This window comes from Pagrus major, chromosome 6, assembly GCF_040436345.1.
Source record: "Pagrus major chromosome 6, Pma_NU_1.0".
NCBI classification, from domain to species: Eukaryota; Metazoa; Chordata; class Actinopteri; order Spariformes; family Sparidae; genus Pagrus; species Pagrus major.
The window spans coordinates 14,796,535-14,813,832 of record NC_133220.1 but is presented as its reverse complement, the minus strand read 5'-3'; the positions used below and the strand labels follow the sequence as shown (position 1 = coordinate 14,813,832).

The 17,298-nt window shown below is 39.1% G+C and overlaps 1 protein-coding gene across 1 annotated transcript in view; it reads right to left on the bottom strand.

Moving 5' to 3' along the window:
- Nucleotides 1-869: 869 nt before the first annotated feature.
- The window catches only part of poc1a (POC1 centriolar protein A), a 40,162-nt gene continuing 23,733 nt past the window's right edge, over nucleotides 870-17,298 (bottom strand). The window contains exons 10-11 of the mRNA XM_073468731.1: nucleotides 12,264-12,530; nucleotides 870-1,898 (exon numbers count right to left, since the gene is read on the bottom strand). Coding sequence (XP_073324832.1) covers nucleotides 1,788-1,898; nucleotides 12,264-12,530 — 378 coding nt within the window. The 3' untranslated portion in view covers nucleotides 870-1,787. The remainder of the gene's footprint in view (nucleotides 1,899-12,263; nucleotides 12,531-17,298) is intronic.

Below are 17,298 nucleotides of genomic sequence, written 5' to 3'. Positions count from 1 at the left end.
AATTTGGACTAAAATATTTTTACTGTTAAAAAAAGGCCAAATAAGTTTCTTACATTGTTAGGCAATGTATTTTTTAGGAAAAAAATAGTTAAACAGAAGAAAATAATGCACTTTTTGAAGACTACTTTCAGAACTTCTATCCTGCCAGTAGAGTAATGATCGGATACCAGTACTCTCTTTTTGTAAAATATTAAATCTGTATACATCAACTCACTGAAATCATATTCATGTATGGTAACATGAGGCCAAGGGTTGCTGTGGCTCTAACAAAATGATTTGGAAGCTTTCAGTGACTGACTGAATGTAAACAGATCAGTTGTCATGGTTGATACTCAATCTGCTGAAAGGGGGAGCTCACTCAAAATGAAAATGAAAATGAAAACTCAGTCGTTATCTACTCACCCCCATGCTGGTGATAAGTCGGTAAATGTTTTGAAGTCTATAAAACTTTTCTGGAGCCTCAGAGTGAAAAACAGCGTTGGAACATACTCCTTAACAACTGAGGTAGATGGTTGTAGAAGTTGTTTTAAAATAAATGGAAATAAACATAAAATGGCTCCATACAGCGCATCTGGTTCAATCAAAGTCTCTGGAAGCCCTGAGATCCCAAACTGATTTGAAAAGACGTTATTTACACCCTGTTTAATCTTCAGTGTAGCTGCAAAACTTAAAGGCATCAGTGCATCCCGTCTCAAGTGGGTGCACTGTAAACACCATCTTTTCAAATTAATGTGGGATCTCAGACGAGCTGAAAGGAACCTTTTTATGTTTGTTTTTTTTTTTTAAAAAAAAGTTTTTAAAACAAGTCTCCATCTACTTCAGTTGTTTTGGAGAATGTTGCAACGCTGTTTTGCTGTGAAGCTCCAGAAATGTTTTGTGGACTACAAAACTTCACCTGACATGACGGTGAGCAGATAATGACAGTTTTTATTTTTGGGTGAACTTTGGAGGCAAGACGGTGTATGTGGGGTTGACGTAATGAAGGAACTTTTTGTTTTTATAGTAAACAAAGTTAGATTTTTTATCTTTTCACAGGGGCTGTTGATAATAACAAAAAATAGAGAATATCACCAGAGTTATTATTTAAAAACAACAAAGTTTAAAACTTCGAAATCTGAACATCAATTTTCTTCATGTAAAACACAATAAAGGCACTGTATTGGCTCTGCAGTAACTGTTTTAATTAGTTTCTCTTTCTCCGGTTTAAAAATGATGACATTCCTGTTCTGGCCTGAGTGCAACTAAAACAGTCTGTACATTTTGGTTGTAGTTCAATGAGAAGAGCTCTTTTACTGACGCCATTTTGCTCGAGCCTGCACACACAAATAGAGTTAAAGCATCCACACGTGCAGCGCATAGGCAAGTCCTAAAGTCTCTTGCATGTGTCTACACTTTTGCAGCCATCTTGTGCACACCCACACACCCACACACACACACACACACACACACACACACACACACACACACACACACACACAGTGACTAGTAGCAGGTCCTTCGTCAGCAGAAACGGGACTGCGCTCTCAGCACTGTTGTAGAGGAACAACTTCTCTAATATTCAATTCCTTCACTTCTGATATCTCTGTAAAATAACCAGACACAGTACAGCAGCAGAGAGGCTCGTGTGCATTTAAAGTCCTGTCAGGAAAACGGTCTGCGCCAAATCTTTGCTGAAAGTGTGAATGTGTTGCAACGAGAGACCGCTGTGTGTGTGTTTCTGTAAATGGTGTCGATGTGACCCCGTTCCAGTCACACCGCAGCTTAACCTCTCTCTGATGCCGCCATCTTTAGGCCTCCTCTCGTCTCTGGAGATGCACTCCGATCTCCATCTGGTTCTCCAAACACTCTTTGAGCTTGTCCTCAGTGAGTGTCAGCCGCTGCTCCAAGATCGAAACCGTCTGGATGGAGGCAGAGAGAGGAGGAGAGGAGCAAGACAAAGAAAGAAAGAAAGACAGAGGGGAAGGAAGGAGATGGATAAGAGAGAAAGAGCATGTTAGAGAGGGCTGTACAGCATCAGCCTGACAGTAATGACTATATAATGACCGTGTTTGTGTGTGTGAAAGAGGCAGTTTGTGTGTGTTTGAGACAGATGTGGTGCGTGCGAGACAATCCAGCTGATTATCGTATAGAGATCTGCTGCCTGAGCCGAAAACACCAGAGTTTCTGTGTCTGGCACGCACTCTCTCGTCCTCCCTCTCACACAGTTGCATAAACACACTTACGCACACGGAGAAGACAAGAAAGTCGCTATCCGAAACAGGATGGGTATGTGTGGGTAGTGAGATCACAGCGCGACATACTTTTCCTCTCAGCATCCTCCAAACAGTGGCAGTATTTGTTGTATATTTGTGGCCGCACATTTGAGCACTGTGTGAATTGAGAGTGTTTTATCAGAGGAGCCTACAGGTGTGATTTCCAGGGGAGTAGCCATCTGATTGAACAGATTATTGAGGATGGAGCTGGAGGTTCCACTTTCTATTGTATCTAAACTTCAGCAGCCACATTAAGGCCGCAGAGACAGAGTGAGAAGTAGATGATTCATGTCCGGAAAAGGCACTTCAAACATAATCTTAAGTCACTATATTGGTATTTTGTAAAGATAATGTGAGACTTGTGTGACTTTTTTTTCTCTTCAATTATAATCTAATCATTTCATGAATCAGCAAGGTGACTGGGAAAGAAAACATGAATGATCCACACTGAAGAAATCTGCAGGAGAAAAAAAATGATGAAACAAGGAAAACATGCGTTTTTAAATAAAAATGACAGCAATTTCAATGAATCTTCTTCTGGAAACACAAAAGTGTCGACAGTTTTCCAAATTGTTTACTTGGCTCAGGTTGCCTGGTGACAAACACAATCCCAGTGAGGAAGCAGTTTTTGGAAAGCACTGCTTGGCAACAAAAAATTCAGCTCAGGGCAGAAACAATCATACAGTAAACATGTCATCCACAGACAGATGAGGCTCTCTAGATTTGGACCAGTGAGTGAAAGATATGTCAACATGTCTTGACCTGTAATTTCATGTTCCCTGTGTGCCAGCGAGTGAAATTTTGAAATTGCTAGAGAGCAGCGCAGAGATTAGTCATTTATCAAAACATACCCAGCTGTGTATTTGCTGGAGAGAAAGACAGGCATGTCAAACCAACCTATTTAATTTACCCCAAAAGTGGTTAAAACTCTACAGTGGGTAACTCAAAACCATTTTATGATACGCAGCTCAAATGAAGGCTCTACATACTTACACCTTCTCCTTATCTCTTATTTCATTATGTTCCAGGGATGTCTTTTTTTCATGAACATTTAATGGTCGCTTGATACAATCCGGGCAATGCTTGTAACACTATCATTGAATAAAGAAGTGATTAACTGATAATTGGTTATTGGATTTCTAAAGAGTTGAGGCAATATCTGATTAGTTGATTAAAGAAATTTGTCTCATTCAGTATTTTTCTCCATCCACGGATTAAGTTCTATCGCTTGATGAAAACCAAAGTAAATGTGTATGTTGTCATGCATACTGCGAATAGTAAACTCACTGCACTTGTACCCCAAATTTATTAGAGTCTAATGTGAAAAGACTGAGAGCAAGAGACAATGAAAACAAATTCAAAAGAGGACATGAGAGACAGATTTAGGAAAGAGGACAGGACGTATACTCAATATTCAGATTATAAATGTACTCTTGCTTTAGCCATAATTCCTTAACCAAATTAACATCCTAACCACTATATGCAATCAGATTTCAAATAATTATCCTAAAACTTACAGTGCAGGTGTGATTTGATTGGTGGACCAAATTCATCAATGGCAAAAACAGTCCTTACATTTACTTGTCCCTTATTGTCTGATGATAGATAGATGTGTCAGAGCCAAAGCCAAGACTTCATATCCGGGAGAGCCTCCAATCTACTAGCTCCTGCCCCCAATACAATCTCTTCTTGAGCATGTCTGTCATCAGTCTTTCTGAACAAACAATTGTTTCCTGGGTTTTAATTAATGTATTCTACGATAAATAACGATTACTTTGTGAGCACGGAAAAAGCTAAAGTGTGGCAGCGTAGCTACTTGCATTCATATCCATTAGATTTACCAAAAATCTCTTCTAAAGTATGTTTTCCAGTTGTTTTAGCTGCTTTTTTACACGTTCACACCTCTCTTTCCTGCTCTTATAAGGCATGTCTGAGCTATCCAAAGCCCCTTGATTCTTACAAACTTGAATGTTTTGTCGAGACGTGACGTTTGAACCCGAGAAGGTCCTGGACTTATGTTCTTTAAAGGCTGCTAAAAAACGGGAATATTAAATAGACAACAGAAGTATGATAGTACATCGTATACTGTTCTTATATAGACATATTAACGTTGAGAAAGGCTCTTTATCCAAGGCTGGATTTTTAGTTATTTAAGTTATTATAAAGTTTTAACTGGATTTTGAATAAGGTTTTATAAGGCTGCAATGCAAGTCATAAATCGATATTTCCAAGTTGATATTCTGACTTCCAATCTAAATGAGTCTGGTCGGCATCTGCTCGACAAAACATGGATGTAAGCAGCAAATGTATGTTAGTATATCAAGTTTTGGGACTTAACAGGCAACTACAGCAGCTGATGACTCAGATTAGCACATTTAAAAAGAGAAAGGAGGACTAGGCTCATACTGAGACTTCTATCAAGCATAAATGAAAGTGAAAATGGCAACTACAAAGTTGTTGTCACAACACGTTTCACAACAAAAACACACAGTAAAAAATGGTGAAAAGGTAAAAGGTAATTGTTCACTGTGCGATTGTTTCCGACTGGGGATTCCAACTTGAATGACCGTTTTATTGCACTTTTCCATGTCGGAGGTCTTTTCTTTTTTTGTGCCAAGTACAGTTGAATGCAGCATTACTCCTGAACACAACCTGGGAGCTCAAATTTCACTTTGGCTGTCTAATAATTGCCAATAAATCACGTAAACTCAGGTTATCAGAGAAATGGCTGCAAACCAAAAGTATCAAGTCACCATGTGCAGCACGTTCTGCATGCTGCATCCAACAATCCAGATGTTTGTTAAGTGGCTATCGAGGTCCTGCGCTGAACCCACTGTGCCACACAAACACACACACACACACACACAGCCAGGCAGGAATAATCAAACATGTAACCATCGAGGAATTTTAAAAATCTCATATTCCAACACACACAGCACACACAGATGTCAATGAGTTCAACAATATGTGGGCGAGTGGTGTTTTCTTTTGGGTCATCAAACCAGATAACAGCTCCTGCTTTTTATGCATCATTGGAGAGACAGGGCTTGTATTTCCTCTTTCTCTCCCTCTCTGCTCCTGTCTCCGTTTTCTAGATCAATACTACCCTGTTTATCTTACCAACCTGATATGGCTACCCAGTCCTCAGCCCAGCCGGCTATGAGTGTTTGTGTGTGTGATTCCTCACGTGTCCCCAGGCAGCGGCAACATTATACGGGCATATAGTTTTCATCTGGAGTAGAAACTAAATCTTTATGCTCCTAAAAATAGAGTGAGCTGTTTTTCTTTTCTCTCCAGAACACATTATACTCTCCATCGCCCTGAGCATTACTGGCCTCTGTTACAAACTCTCATAGCTTTGGTATGACCCACGCTACAATAGTCTGAAAGTCAAAGAAAGGCAAACCGGTGCTGGTGATAGGCGGCAAAGTCACTTCTTTTCTTTTAAAGAAGTTGACTGATGTGTGTGTGAGGGATAAAAAGAAGAGTATAAAATAACAGACTGGTGTCAGTGATTTGATAAAATCACGAAGAAAAAAAAGAATTGATAGACTGATATTGTGAGTAAGTCAGTGAACCAATATTAATGAGCTGCAGGTGTGGAGAACCAACACTGTTTATATCCATAACCAGATCAAAATCCATTGTATTGGCAGGAAGCCAATAAAAACCCAAACAGTCATTAGTTAAAAGCCTCAGCTGAGTGTTTACACAACACACTCACTCCCAACTCATTGAATCAGCAGATGGTCAGTGATCTTAAGCTTTTAAACTATGACACCCTACATACCTCTCTAGCATCTCTAGAGTTTTGGACGTGAAGGGCTCCGCGGTCAAGTTAACCTGTACTTTATACGCAATGTCCGCTTAGACTTTCAAAATAAAGGCTCCGTGGTCACGTTAGCAACAATACATCATACACAACATCAGATTAGACTTTCAAAATACAACGTGCAGACAAACAGTTTGCATAGTATGATATATAATGAATTGTGCAATGTTATTTATGTTGTCAAATGGTCAGTTTGGTTAGGTTTAGGCAAAAAAAAACAAAAACAAACTATTTACGGTTAGGCAACTACTTGGTTAGGGTTAGGAAAAGATCAAACTTTGGGTTAACATATCTGACGTACGTGACATCAGTTACGTCATTTATGCATGTTTACTTACTATGGTACATACATTCAAAACAAATCACTCTTGACACTCGGTCATAAACAGGACGTGAACCCTAGTCTCCCGAGGAAACGTCCTATAAATGACTCACCCAGTCACCCTAACCTACTCCTGACTCAGACTCTTTACACTACTGCATGAGAGAGTACTTCAAGAAATGACGCCAGAGGGGTACCTAGAGCATCAAACTATATTTTTAAGATTGATTAATTAATAATAGTCTATAATGTCATAGAATTATAAAAAAGTGCACACAACCATTTCACAGTGCAAGGTCATGACTTGATTTGTCTATTTTTGTTTGACCAATAGTCCAAAATTCAACAATAATTCAGTTTACAATAATACACGTAAAACAGAGAAAAGCAGCAAATCATCACAATCTAAGTTTTACACTTTTAAATAGTTTCAGCTCTACATCAAACAATCAGTATCTTTGTTTTCTTTCCTTTCTTTGTAGCAATTTCTTGGTACTTATCAGATCATATTTGCAGCAATAATATATCTTCAATTAGCAAATACTGGCTTATACCAGCCCAGCCTCTCTTTTATATGATTTTCCAAAGTTGTTAACAGACTGGAAAATATAAATACCACCATGTTTGTATCAAATAGAAAGACGTTACTGTTATGATGCTTTCTAATCTATTGTAAGATTCCATATTTCACAGAGTTGTGGTAACGTAAAAGAAGTCCTGGGAGCAATTTTAAGACACATGCTTGCATTCTCCCAGAGCACTACTATAAACATAAAAATGAGAGATTGCTTTCAATTCCTTTAAATCTCACTGTGGTGAAAATAAACAGTTATGTGGTCCACAACCTAAACTTCACTCAAGGTCACAGAATAGTTTTTTTTTATCTTTTCTGAGGAACAGTTGTGAGTAAAATCCAGTAACCTGTTTCTTTCACTTTCTCCTCATGTTCCTGGCAGCTAAAATTACAGCTGCTTTAACAGGAATATAATGTCAGTGGACAGGTCGTAATGTATGAATCTCTGTTCTGACACATACGAAGGTTAAGCTGAAAAAAATTCTAGCTAATCTGTCTGGTAGTTTGGGGGAATTACAGAGCAGGAAAAAAGGAACAAGAAATCAAAGAAACAAGTGTTGATAAAATACTTTCTGTTACGTTTTAGTTTCCCCTATGAGACATCCAAGAAAAAGTTCACAAAATCCTCTCACGCAAACTTGAGGAAGAGGAGGCGATACTGAAATTGAACTGGTCAATGAAATCGGGAGAGAGAAAGAGATCAATTCTTCATTCAGGATTATTCATAATAAGGAGGCAGAGTGTAAAAGAAAAGGAAAGTGTGAGTAATGAGAGAACATGTACATGATGAATTATAAGACAGAGGGAGAGGAAACAGAAAGGGGTATACAGGGGTTGAGGATTGGGGGAGGGTGGAGGAGCAGACAAGTGAAAAGCAGCTAACACAGCAAACTGTGGCTTTGGAAGCTTCAGTCCGATGCTGAATAATTCATCGTCTTCCCTCCCAGTCTCCTCGACTATTAGAGTTACAAAGAGCAGTAACAGTGAAAAATAATGCCGGGGAAAAGACTTATAAAGGAGCGGGAAGATAGTGCAGAAATAAATAATGTAACTTTGTCAGCCTAATCTCCAGAGGATGGGGGGCAGTAATTTAAATCGCCATATTAGAGAAAGTTGAACAGAAATTAGAAGAAGAGTGTTAGATTATTACTTCTATCACTTCTCACACCTTTTCCTGCACTATAAAACAGAATCAGTGAATTTTTTTGGAGATAAACTCTGACACAAGCCTGACTTAGAAATAAAGTTTTTAGAGAATTAACAGGTTACACTTGCGCAAATTTTTCACTCTATTGAGTAAATCTGGTTTGATAGTAGAGCCATTTCTGAGCCTCAGACCGTCCTACGTACCTATTTTAAGTTCCAGCGGTGTGATTGAATAAAAATTACAACACAATGCAACTAAACTGAACTAGACTGTTCAAACAACAGTTGAGTTTTTTTTGTGTGTGTATAAAAAAAGCAGGTGAGGTGCAGATTGCTTGTCGGCCAGTGTTAACATCTGTAGGGGTGAAAAAGCTTGTCGGAGCCTGTACCACTGTGCTATTTGCAGCATTTTTATTGATTTTTATGCAGGCTTCTGCACAGGTCCACTTGTAAAATTCACTGTGTGGATTCTCACACCAATCTCAGATTCTTCAGTTTCAACACCTAGTGTAGGAAGGAAATTAAAAGGTGCTCTTTGTTTACATTTAATGATGTCTAGTGGGGCTTTACCATACACATGTGCTGGCTTCGCACATCAGCCCAGCACGTCAGGGATTTTAATTTCCACTACAACAAGGTTTCCTGCTTGATGGTGTGTCTTTAACTGATGACTTGCTTATCTTAAATAGTGGTCAACACAGCACTTATAAATACTCTTTCTCCCTTTCTCTCCCCTTCTCCCCTACTATCGAAGAACAGCTGTTAACAAAGCTCTGCTAATGTGACGATAAAGATGTTTAATTTCCTATAAATTCTTTACAATTAAAGTCCCCCGTACTATGAAGCAGCAAAATCAGTATATGTTGGGTTTTCACCAGCAGCAACTTAACACAACTCCTGACACAGCTGAAAGCGTATATGATGAAATCATTAAGATAAAGCAGATATCAGACAGTACAGGGACACAGGAGAGAAACTAAAAGAGATTCAGATAAGAGCTACAGAAGTACTTAGAGCTGCAGAGACTTTTGAAAATGCCGTTCTCTCTGGTCTCCTGCACAGATATGAGTCTTACAATAGTAACAACACGGTGGCGAGACTTCATCTCAACGGGGCGACTCTGCCTGAAACCTGCATTTTTTAAATCCACGTTCACTCGCTTGCAGTCTTCTTCTTCTCTGCCTTTGCGCAGGCCTTGCTGCTACCCTTCACGTATTACTGCCACCTGATGATGAGTGGATTAATGTAAAGCCATTTGCAGGACTGTCAAAGGTAAATTTTCTTTACTTATTCTTTTTATATGTTTTTTTTTTGTTTGATTAGTTTTTGAATTAGTCGTTTACACAGTACAGTATCAGCTGGGTTCCGAGAAAAGTTTAAATAAAGAATGTCCGGATTTGGTTCAGGTTCATTAATATAATCTATAAAGACAGCTCTACAAAACCCATCCATATATCTATCACTGAAGAATTTAAACCAAACAAAAAAAGAGCTGAAGGATGAAACCAAACACAGATGATCCATCTGGTAACAGGGTTGGGGTACAGCGGTCTTGCAAGAAAGACACTGGCACCACCCTCCTGGTAGGGGTTAGCTAGCTGCCTGGCTGCCCTGGGCATATATTAAACGCTCCCACATGCCGGACTGCAGCTTAAAAGGGAGGAAAGAGTAAAGAAGAAGAAGAAGAAGAAGAAGAAGCAAGAGAGAAACCTTTGACAGAAACACACACAAGAAGTGTTGCTGCATCTCTGTAGGGCCATTAAGCATTTACACTTACTACGAGAGAGTGAGGCAGAGTGCTGCCGGCACTCATATATGAATGATGTGTTTTCCTCAGGGCACGTTCACAACCTCTGGCTAAAACCCTGCACACAGACACACATAACCTCTCTGTGCTCTCTCATTCAGCTCCTCCCATCGGTTTCTCGTCCTCTACCTCTTCACCTGACTCTTGTCTCTTTATGATGCTCTTTTTTCTCTCTTTTCTCCCGCCTTTCATTTTCCTTAATTCGATTCTCACAATAAGTGAATCTATTGTGTCAAAATCCTTCACTATTCTTTCTGGCACTTGAAACCTTATCCAGTGATAAAAAATTGTCCTGAGATTAGACGTATGAGAACAAAGTCTGTTTTTGGGGCAACATCACTCCTCTGGTGATTCATTATTTGGTGATTCTTTCAACAGCTCAAAGAAAATACTAAGGAGAAAATGTGCAGCAATTATAGGATAATGGTAAAAATGTAAATAAACAATTTAAATGAATTACTCCCCGGCATGTAGACACACTTGGATCAGCATAAGAAATAAAAGCTTGATGTCATTATATCAGGAATGCACTGAGCTTAAAACTAATTGGTGATTCTTTTCAATATCTGACATCCACAGCTGCACATAATTCATGATAAAGGCCTTCTATGTAATTGAAGGGATTATGGTTTTTAATCATATGCAGAGTGTTCATTTACAGCATCTCAACACTGAGAGGAAAAGACAGAAAAGTAGCAGCATAAATAAATGAGATAGGTGTGAGGTACGCCTTGTGATGAGGTGTGGTCAGATGCAGCCTCAAACACTGCAGAATAAGAAAACAGCAACAAAAACTTGTATAGCTTTTCAATGCACTTAAAATATATAACACTGATGAATACAAGTTGCAAACTCAACAGGTGCAATCACTGTATTCTACAACTATTTTTCCACAAAAATCTCTCAGTATCACATCTATGAAGCTAAATAAAGTTGCACAGCATAAAAAAACTTAACATAAATTGATGAGAAGCAGACCTTCTGGTCTTATCTGATAGCTGTTATTGTCTGTTTTTGTTCAAGAGCCTATTTTTAGTCTTGCAGGCTCTGATTTGTTCTGAATTCAAACTGTGTCTGGCCTTCAACAACCACAGGAGTCACAAGAGTAGAGCCACACCGAACATAGCCAGCATGGTGTGAGTGTGCGTGTATGTACTGTATGTGTGTGTGTGTATATACGCTACCTTTCAAAAGTCTGGAATCACAGGTTATATTGATCTTTTTCCTCATCACTTCAGTAATGGCTATTTTGACATGGGTAAATTTGTGTAACTTAAAACCAAAATGTATCATTTACATTTGAAATAAGTTAGGCCCCAAAGCAAAAATAATTTAAGGATTAAAACTTTGTCTACACAGTGTTGCATGACAGGGGAGAATACTGTTACCAACTTTTCCCCCTAAAACCATAAGTGACCCTGGCACAATAACCGACCTCTCCTGAGCTGATTCTATGTTTTAAATACATGAAATGTCTCCAAAACTGCACAAAAATTATATATATGAATATTTATTCCTGTTATTGCCTGAAATGGACTATCTCTTGAAACTGAAGACCACTTAGTTGGATGCTTAACACTCAGAATAGGCCTCATTAACTTTTGGTTAATAGATAGATTTCTTTCTGTAACATTGCAAGATAGGGTGTTTGGACATTTCCATACATTTCTCAAGGAATAATGCATAGATCTTGATGAAAAAAATCATGTTTATTTAGGTGGTTAGTATCTATGAGTGAGTATAATTTCATCCACATTTTAGTTTTGAATTTTTTTCCTCATTCTCTCCAGAGTGGATTCTACTTTGTGGTGCAGAAGTGAAGCAGTGACCCAGGTTAACAGAGCTGAATAATATGCCAAAAAAATGTTCATTGCCATTATCTCGACACTCAGTGAACTGAGTGACGATTGTAGTTGGAATGGTAATTTCTGCATTTCATTTTCACCGAAAAAATAAAATAATATATATTTTTAAATATAAAAATATAATATATTTATAAAGATTATGATGGTGTGATTTTTGCTGGAGTCTGTACCAAACAAGCCTGTTCCCTCACATCTGGAGAATATTATTTGTAGGTCAGGGCATCTGTGCTTTTATCTACCACACATCTGTGTAGAGTAAGCGCACGTGTGTAATGCAGCAACAAACAACTCACAGGAGGTTGTTCTTTTTTTAATACTTCAGTGTCTGAGCTGTTTAAATCATCTCTGGCCTCTGGCAGGTTGAAAAGCAAAGGGAGCTTTTGTTCTGAACAGTGTGCGTTGGTGGCACAGCCAGAGTACAATGCATGCTGTTTGTCATGAAAGATTAACACACATTCTGCTCACCTGAGTGAGAATATCCAGTTGACCTATTATGTGTTCCAGGGTGCTGGCTAGACCAGGGGGGACGCCTCCATCTGAGGCCTGTGCTTGAACCCCGGGTTGATGCTGCGATAAGCCCTGGGTCTGTGTCTGGTGGGTGGAGGAGGAGATGGAGCTGGGGTTTCTGTAGGTGAGGGAATGAGTCGCTCTGCTGTGGCTGTGACTGCCGCTCTGAGCGTGGGCGGCAGCGTGGGAGTCCTGTCCGTTGAAATGTTCCGATGGTTCAGAAGCCTAAAAACAGAGAGAAAGGAGGGTGAGGAGTTGAAACATAGATGGTGCTTCACATACAATATACTAGATATATGAGATCCTCCCAGCTGCAGAGGGGTGTCATTAGCGTACTGTAGTATACTATAGAGCACATTACAGGGATACTGACATGATATTTTTGGTGCTCATTGCGTGTACTATCAAAAAGAAAAGAGCTGAAACAATGACACAGGATTGTTACTTGTTTAAACCACATGAAGATCCTTTTTCAAAAGAAAAGAACAAAGTGCTGAATTATATCATTGATGAATCACAGACTGACTTACTGATGGGTCATCATATAATTAATAACATTAAATCCCCCTTTAGTTAATATTAGATCTCCTGAGGCTTACTCAGCCTGTAAAAAACATATATCATCAACAATCTTTTTTGAACAAAAAAACAAAGCAAATTTTTTTTTTTCATCATCGGTATGAGCAACATATTTTGCTCAGATGTCCATCAGGCTCTTTTTATGTGCTGAATGTGTGGTCGACACCACAAACATTTGTGACTCAAATGTTCTTCTGAGTACAATCATGTTCATCTTGCATCAACCCACCAACTCTCTTTTTTTTCTTTTTTCAAGTGTTACATTAAGTTTTTTTTTATTAGTCTTACCTTTACAATCTGTAATATTGTCATCCTGATTTTCCATATTGTAATTTGCTATTTTGGTCTATTCTATACACGACGTGCTGCACGTAAGAGGGATATTTCATCTGTTGCTCCTACTTCCTTCCATTTTCCCCCATCTTTCTGGCTAAGTTTCTTTACCCAAATTGAAGTTTCTAAGGATAGATGGTGTTGCATGCTGTTAGGATTGTAAAGCCTCTTGTCTGCCTTTCTGTCTGGAGTCTGCATGTTCTCCCCGTGTCCCCGTGTCTGTGAGTACCCTGGTCTGGGTACCTCCTCCCACAGTCCAAACACATAGAGGTTTAGAGTAATTGGTTACTCTAAATTGCCTGCAGGTCTGGACGTGAATGCAAAAACAGTTATTAGTCGTTAGTTGTTAGTCTCTATATGTCAGCTTGGATCGAGACCTTGCGCTAGATAAGCAGTCATAGATAATGGATGGGTGGATGTCTACAAAATCGGAGAGAAAGAAATACATTATGCCAAATTACTATGCTATTTTATTGTCACATTTGGAATTACTTTTTCATAATTTTCCCTCCATCAACTAATTCATTAATTTACCTCCATCACTATAACAAATCTTCACCTTCACTTTTTCTGAATTTGCTTAAATGTACATTGTTTCAGTGAAGCCACCTGTAAGACAGACTTCAGACGAGCTAGAGTCAAAAGATGGAAACTCTCTCTCTCTCACACACACACACACACACACACACACACACACACACACACGCACACACACACACACACGCACACACACACACACACACACTCTGACACACACTGCCAGTCAGTCTGCCTGTGTTGTGATTAATCCAATGAGACATAAACACATGAAGGTCAGTGACCACATCTCTCCATCGTCATGTTTATGTGACTAAAACTGTGTGCACACATCTATAGGTATTCTTCATATTTCTGTCTCTGGTTGTGAAAAATGGTGTGTGAGGCTGTGTGTGTGTGTGTGTGTGTGTGTGTGTGTGTGTGTACGCGCATCTGTCCCAAGACAAAATTTCTCTTCTCCATCTCAGCGAGGGAGACAACAACTGTTTTGCTCATCACCACGCAACAGGAAATCTATTCACACTCATCTGAACATGTTTAAGACGGCAGTAAATGAAGCCAGATGAGCGGAGCTGTCAGCTGTCACCTGGCTCTACACATTCGCCCCAGACAGGGGTCAAAACAAACTGCCACAAGCAGTCATGTACAATGAGATGTTCCTTGACATGATTTTTAATCTGTTCCTGAGTCACCTTGTGTCAGTTCTGAAGATGTAAAACAATAACCGTAGAACATAGAAGATTATTCACGAAATGTGACAATGCTTAACTCAAACTGTATCTTCATGACTAACAAATGATCTAAAGTGTAAAACTGTATCCTCCAGAGAATGTTTAAAAGTCTAAGACAACATGAAAGAGGCTGGTTGCCACCTTTGCAAGCTCTGCAGGAAAGTGTAATGTGTGAAAATGAGATCACGCGGCCAGAATCAATTGCACGCTGAGGAAGAAAATGGAAGAATAGGAACTCAATGCCCTTCAGCGCTTTGCAACTAAACTTGCAGCTGCTTCAGCACTCAATGTGATCTCAACACATTACTTGGTGCATGCCTAGACTGAGCAACAATTGTAATCACCAACGTCAAAGCTTTCATGCAGACATGGTATAGCCAGCACCCAGATAGCAAGGAGGGTCTTCTACAGGTGGTCTTCACATGGTTATTGACAGTGTTGAGTGTGAATTACTAACATTACAGTACGATAGTCAATGATGAAAAATATTCAGTTAATGCGATCTCTGGTTCACAGTGAAGCTATGTGGCAAGGCAAAAATATTTTATTTGGATTAAATGAACAAAGCAGAGCATCTGTAAACAAAACTATGCATGTGATTCAACAAGTATATTAAGTAGACATGTTAAATTAGAGCAGTAGGATCATATGCTCCCATATAACAACTAAGATGTTAAACAAGTAAGATATGCTGGAAACAAACTGTTAAAAAACATTTTTTCCCACCATTTTGACCTGTTTTTTTAAGCATATAACAAAGTCAAACAGTAATCACCACACTTCACCAGAGCGAACAAGTAAAGTCCCTGGTGTTGCAACGCTGTTTAACCATTAACACAACAGAATTATTTTGTTTTCAGTATCGTCGCACAGATTGTGTCGCCACAATTGCTGCACAGCGCTACTAATAACTGTGTCAAATTTAAGTATGGTCTATATCATCATTTCACAGAAGTGCCACATCATAATTAACTTGTAAACCTGATGAATAAAACAAAAACACAGAATCAGTAAATGCCCTTTTTTTTGTCTGCCACTCCAAAGGTGGTGCTCTGGTCTTCTGTTGGTAGCCGAACAAAGACAGGAGGAAAGAGAGGAAGAGAAAGAGAGAGAGAGAGGAGACAATAGAGCTGTTCTGCTGAGCCTACAAGCTTCACCAAGACTGGATTAACTTATGTTGAGAGTACGATTTATAGCTTTGTATTAAACCAGCTGCTTAAACACACAGCGAGCAAACCCCCACACGTGCTCGTACAGCACGGCAGAGGCAAACATGGATGTAGACATACTATATGCACTTGGTGTCTCACACACACAGTCAAAAACATATTTTTGCTGGTGAGGAAAGGTGCAACTGAAATACAAAAAGTAGATAGGCGTTCATATTTTCTTGATTTAAAAAAATAATCCTACACCAAAAAAAAGAATTAAATCATGTTTCACACACTTTCAGTGTTTTTCATTGAATGCTTAACAAATGTGGCAAAGTCAGACTAATTTTTTTTTAAGTTTTCTAGTTGTCGAGCAGTAAAATGGTACACAGTGTCCTATTATGGGCTTTATTTGCCTCATTACATACCATCGTTTGCAATGTGACATGTGCACATAGAGACGTTGACGCTAAGACAATATATTGTTCTACAAACTCAACACGTCCGCTACCACCGTAGCTGTACGAGGGGGCCAGGGAAAACCCTGTACGCACACGCGCGCATGTTAACACAGCGCACACAGTAACCACCCTCCTAATGAATCACCTGGAGTGGAAAAACCAACAGTGGAAAATTTCCTGAGGCCCAAATTAAACTCTTACAGTAGTCTGACACAGCAAGCCATCAATACACCCCGCAAGCTGCATTCAAAACCATTCATCATGCTAAATGCACACAGAGAGTGGGTTCGCCACCTGAAATTTTTCTGACGGTAGAGCAGAAAAGTGAATACAGGTTAAATGAATGTCTGGGCAGCTGGTTCCAAAAATTGAGTTAAGTCTCAACAGGATGATGTATGGGAAAAGAAATCACCAAATCAACAAAGATACCCTGGAGATATTTAAGAGTATGAATTTCTTATAAAGTATGGCTGTAAAATCCCAGAATGCACACCTAAAATTTTTTTACAATACAGTGGTTGCAGGTTAAAATAGTAAAACCCTTGAAATGAAACCCTTACTGCTCTAGGGATGCAGCCGTATGACTTGTTGCATTCAGCTGGATTCTATGTGTAAACAGCGGCTGAGTTTCCAGTTCAGTCTCGCCGTTTACTCAACATGTTCTATGTATTCAGCTGGATTATGGATGGCAGACCTTTCTCATAGTGGACAATTGGACTTGTCAAACACAGGTGTAACTAATAACATTAATTGTGGCTATATTTAATGTACGTGCATCAGTGCCAGAGCTCTGGTGTTATGGCTTGCTGGCACATCTTACAGAGCAGTCATTAGTGTTATAAGTTACACCAGTGCTGGACAAGCCAATTCAGGATAGAGCTTGATGGAAGCTCTTATATTTTTACAGGATTTTTTTCTTATGATTTCATTCCTACATAGGTACAAACTGCTAAGTATAGGAAGAGGAACTCACACCAGACACATAACAGTAGCTGCGTTTACATGGACCCTCATATTCCACTAATAATCATAATAATAACCCAATCAAAATAAAAAATCAGAAGAGACTAATCTGATCCGCCCCAGTATGAATGATGAATTTTCAATCAGATCAGGAGGGATGGTGTAAACCTTTCATAATCTGTTGATTAGGAAAATATTTGTGCCTGATAGCCATCGAAGCGCTTAATCGGATAATTTC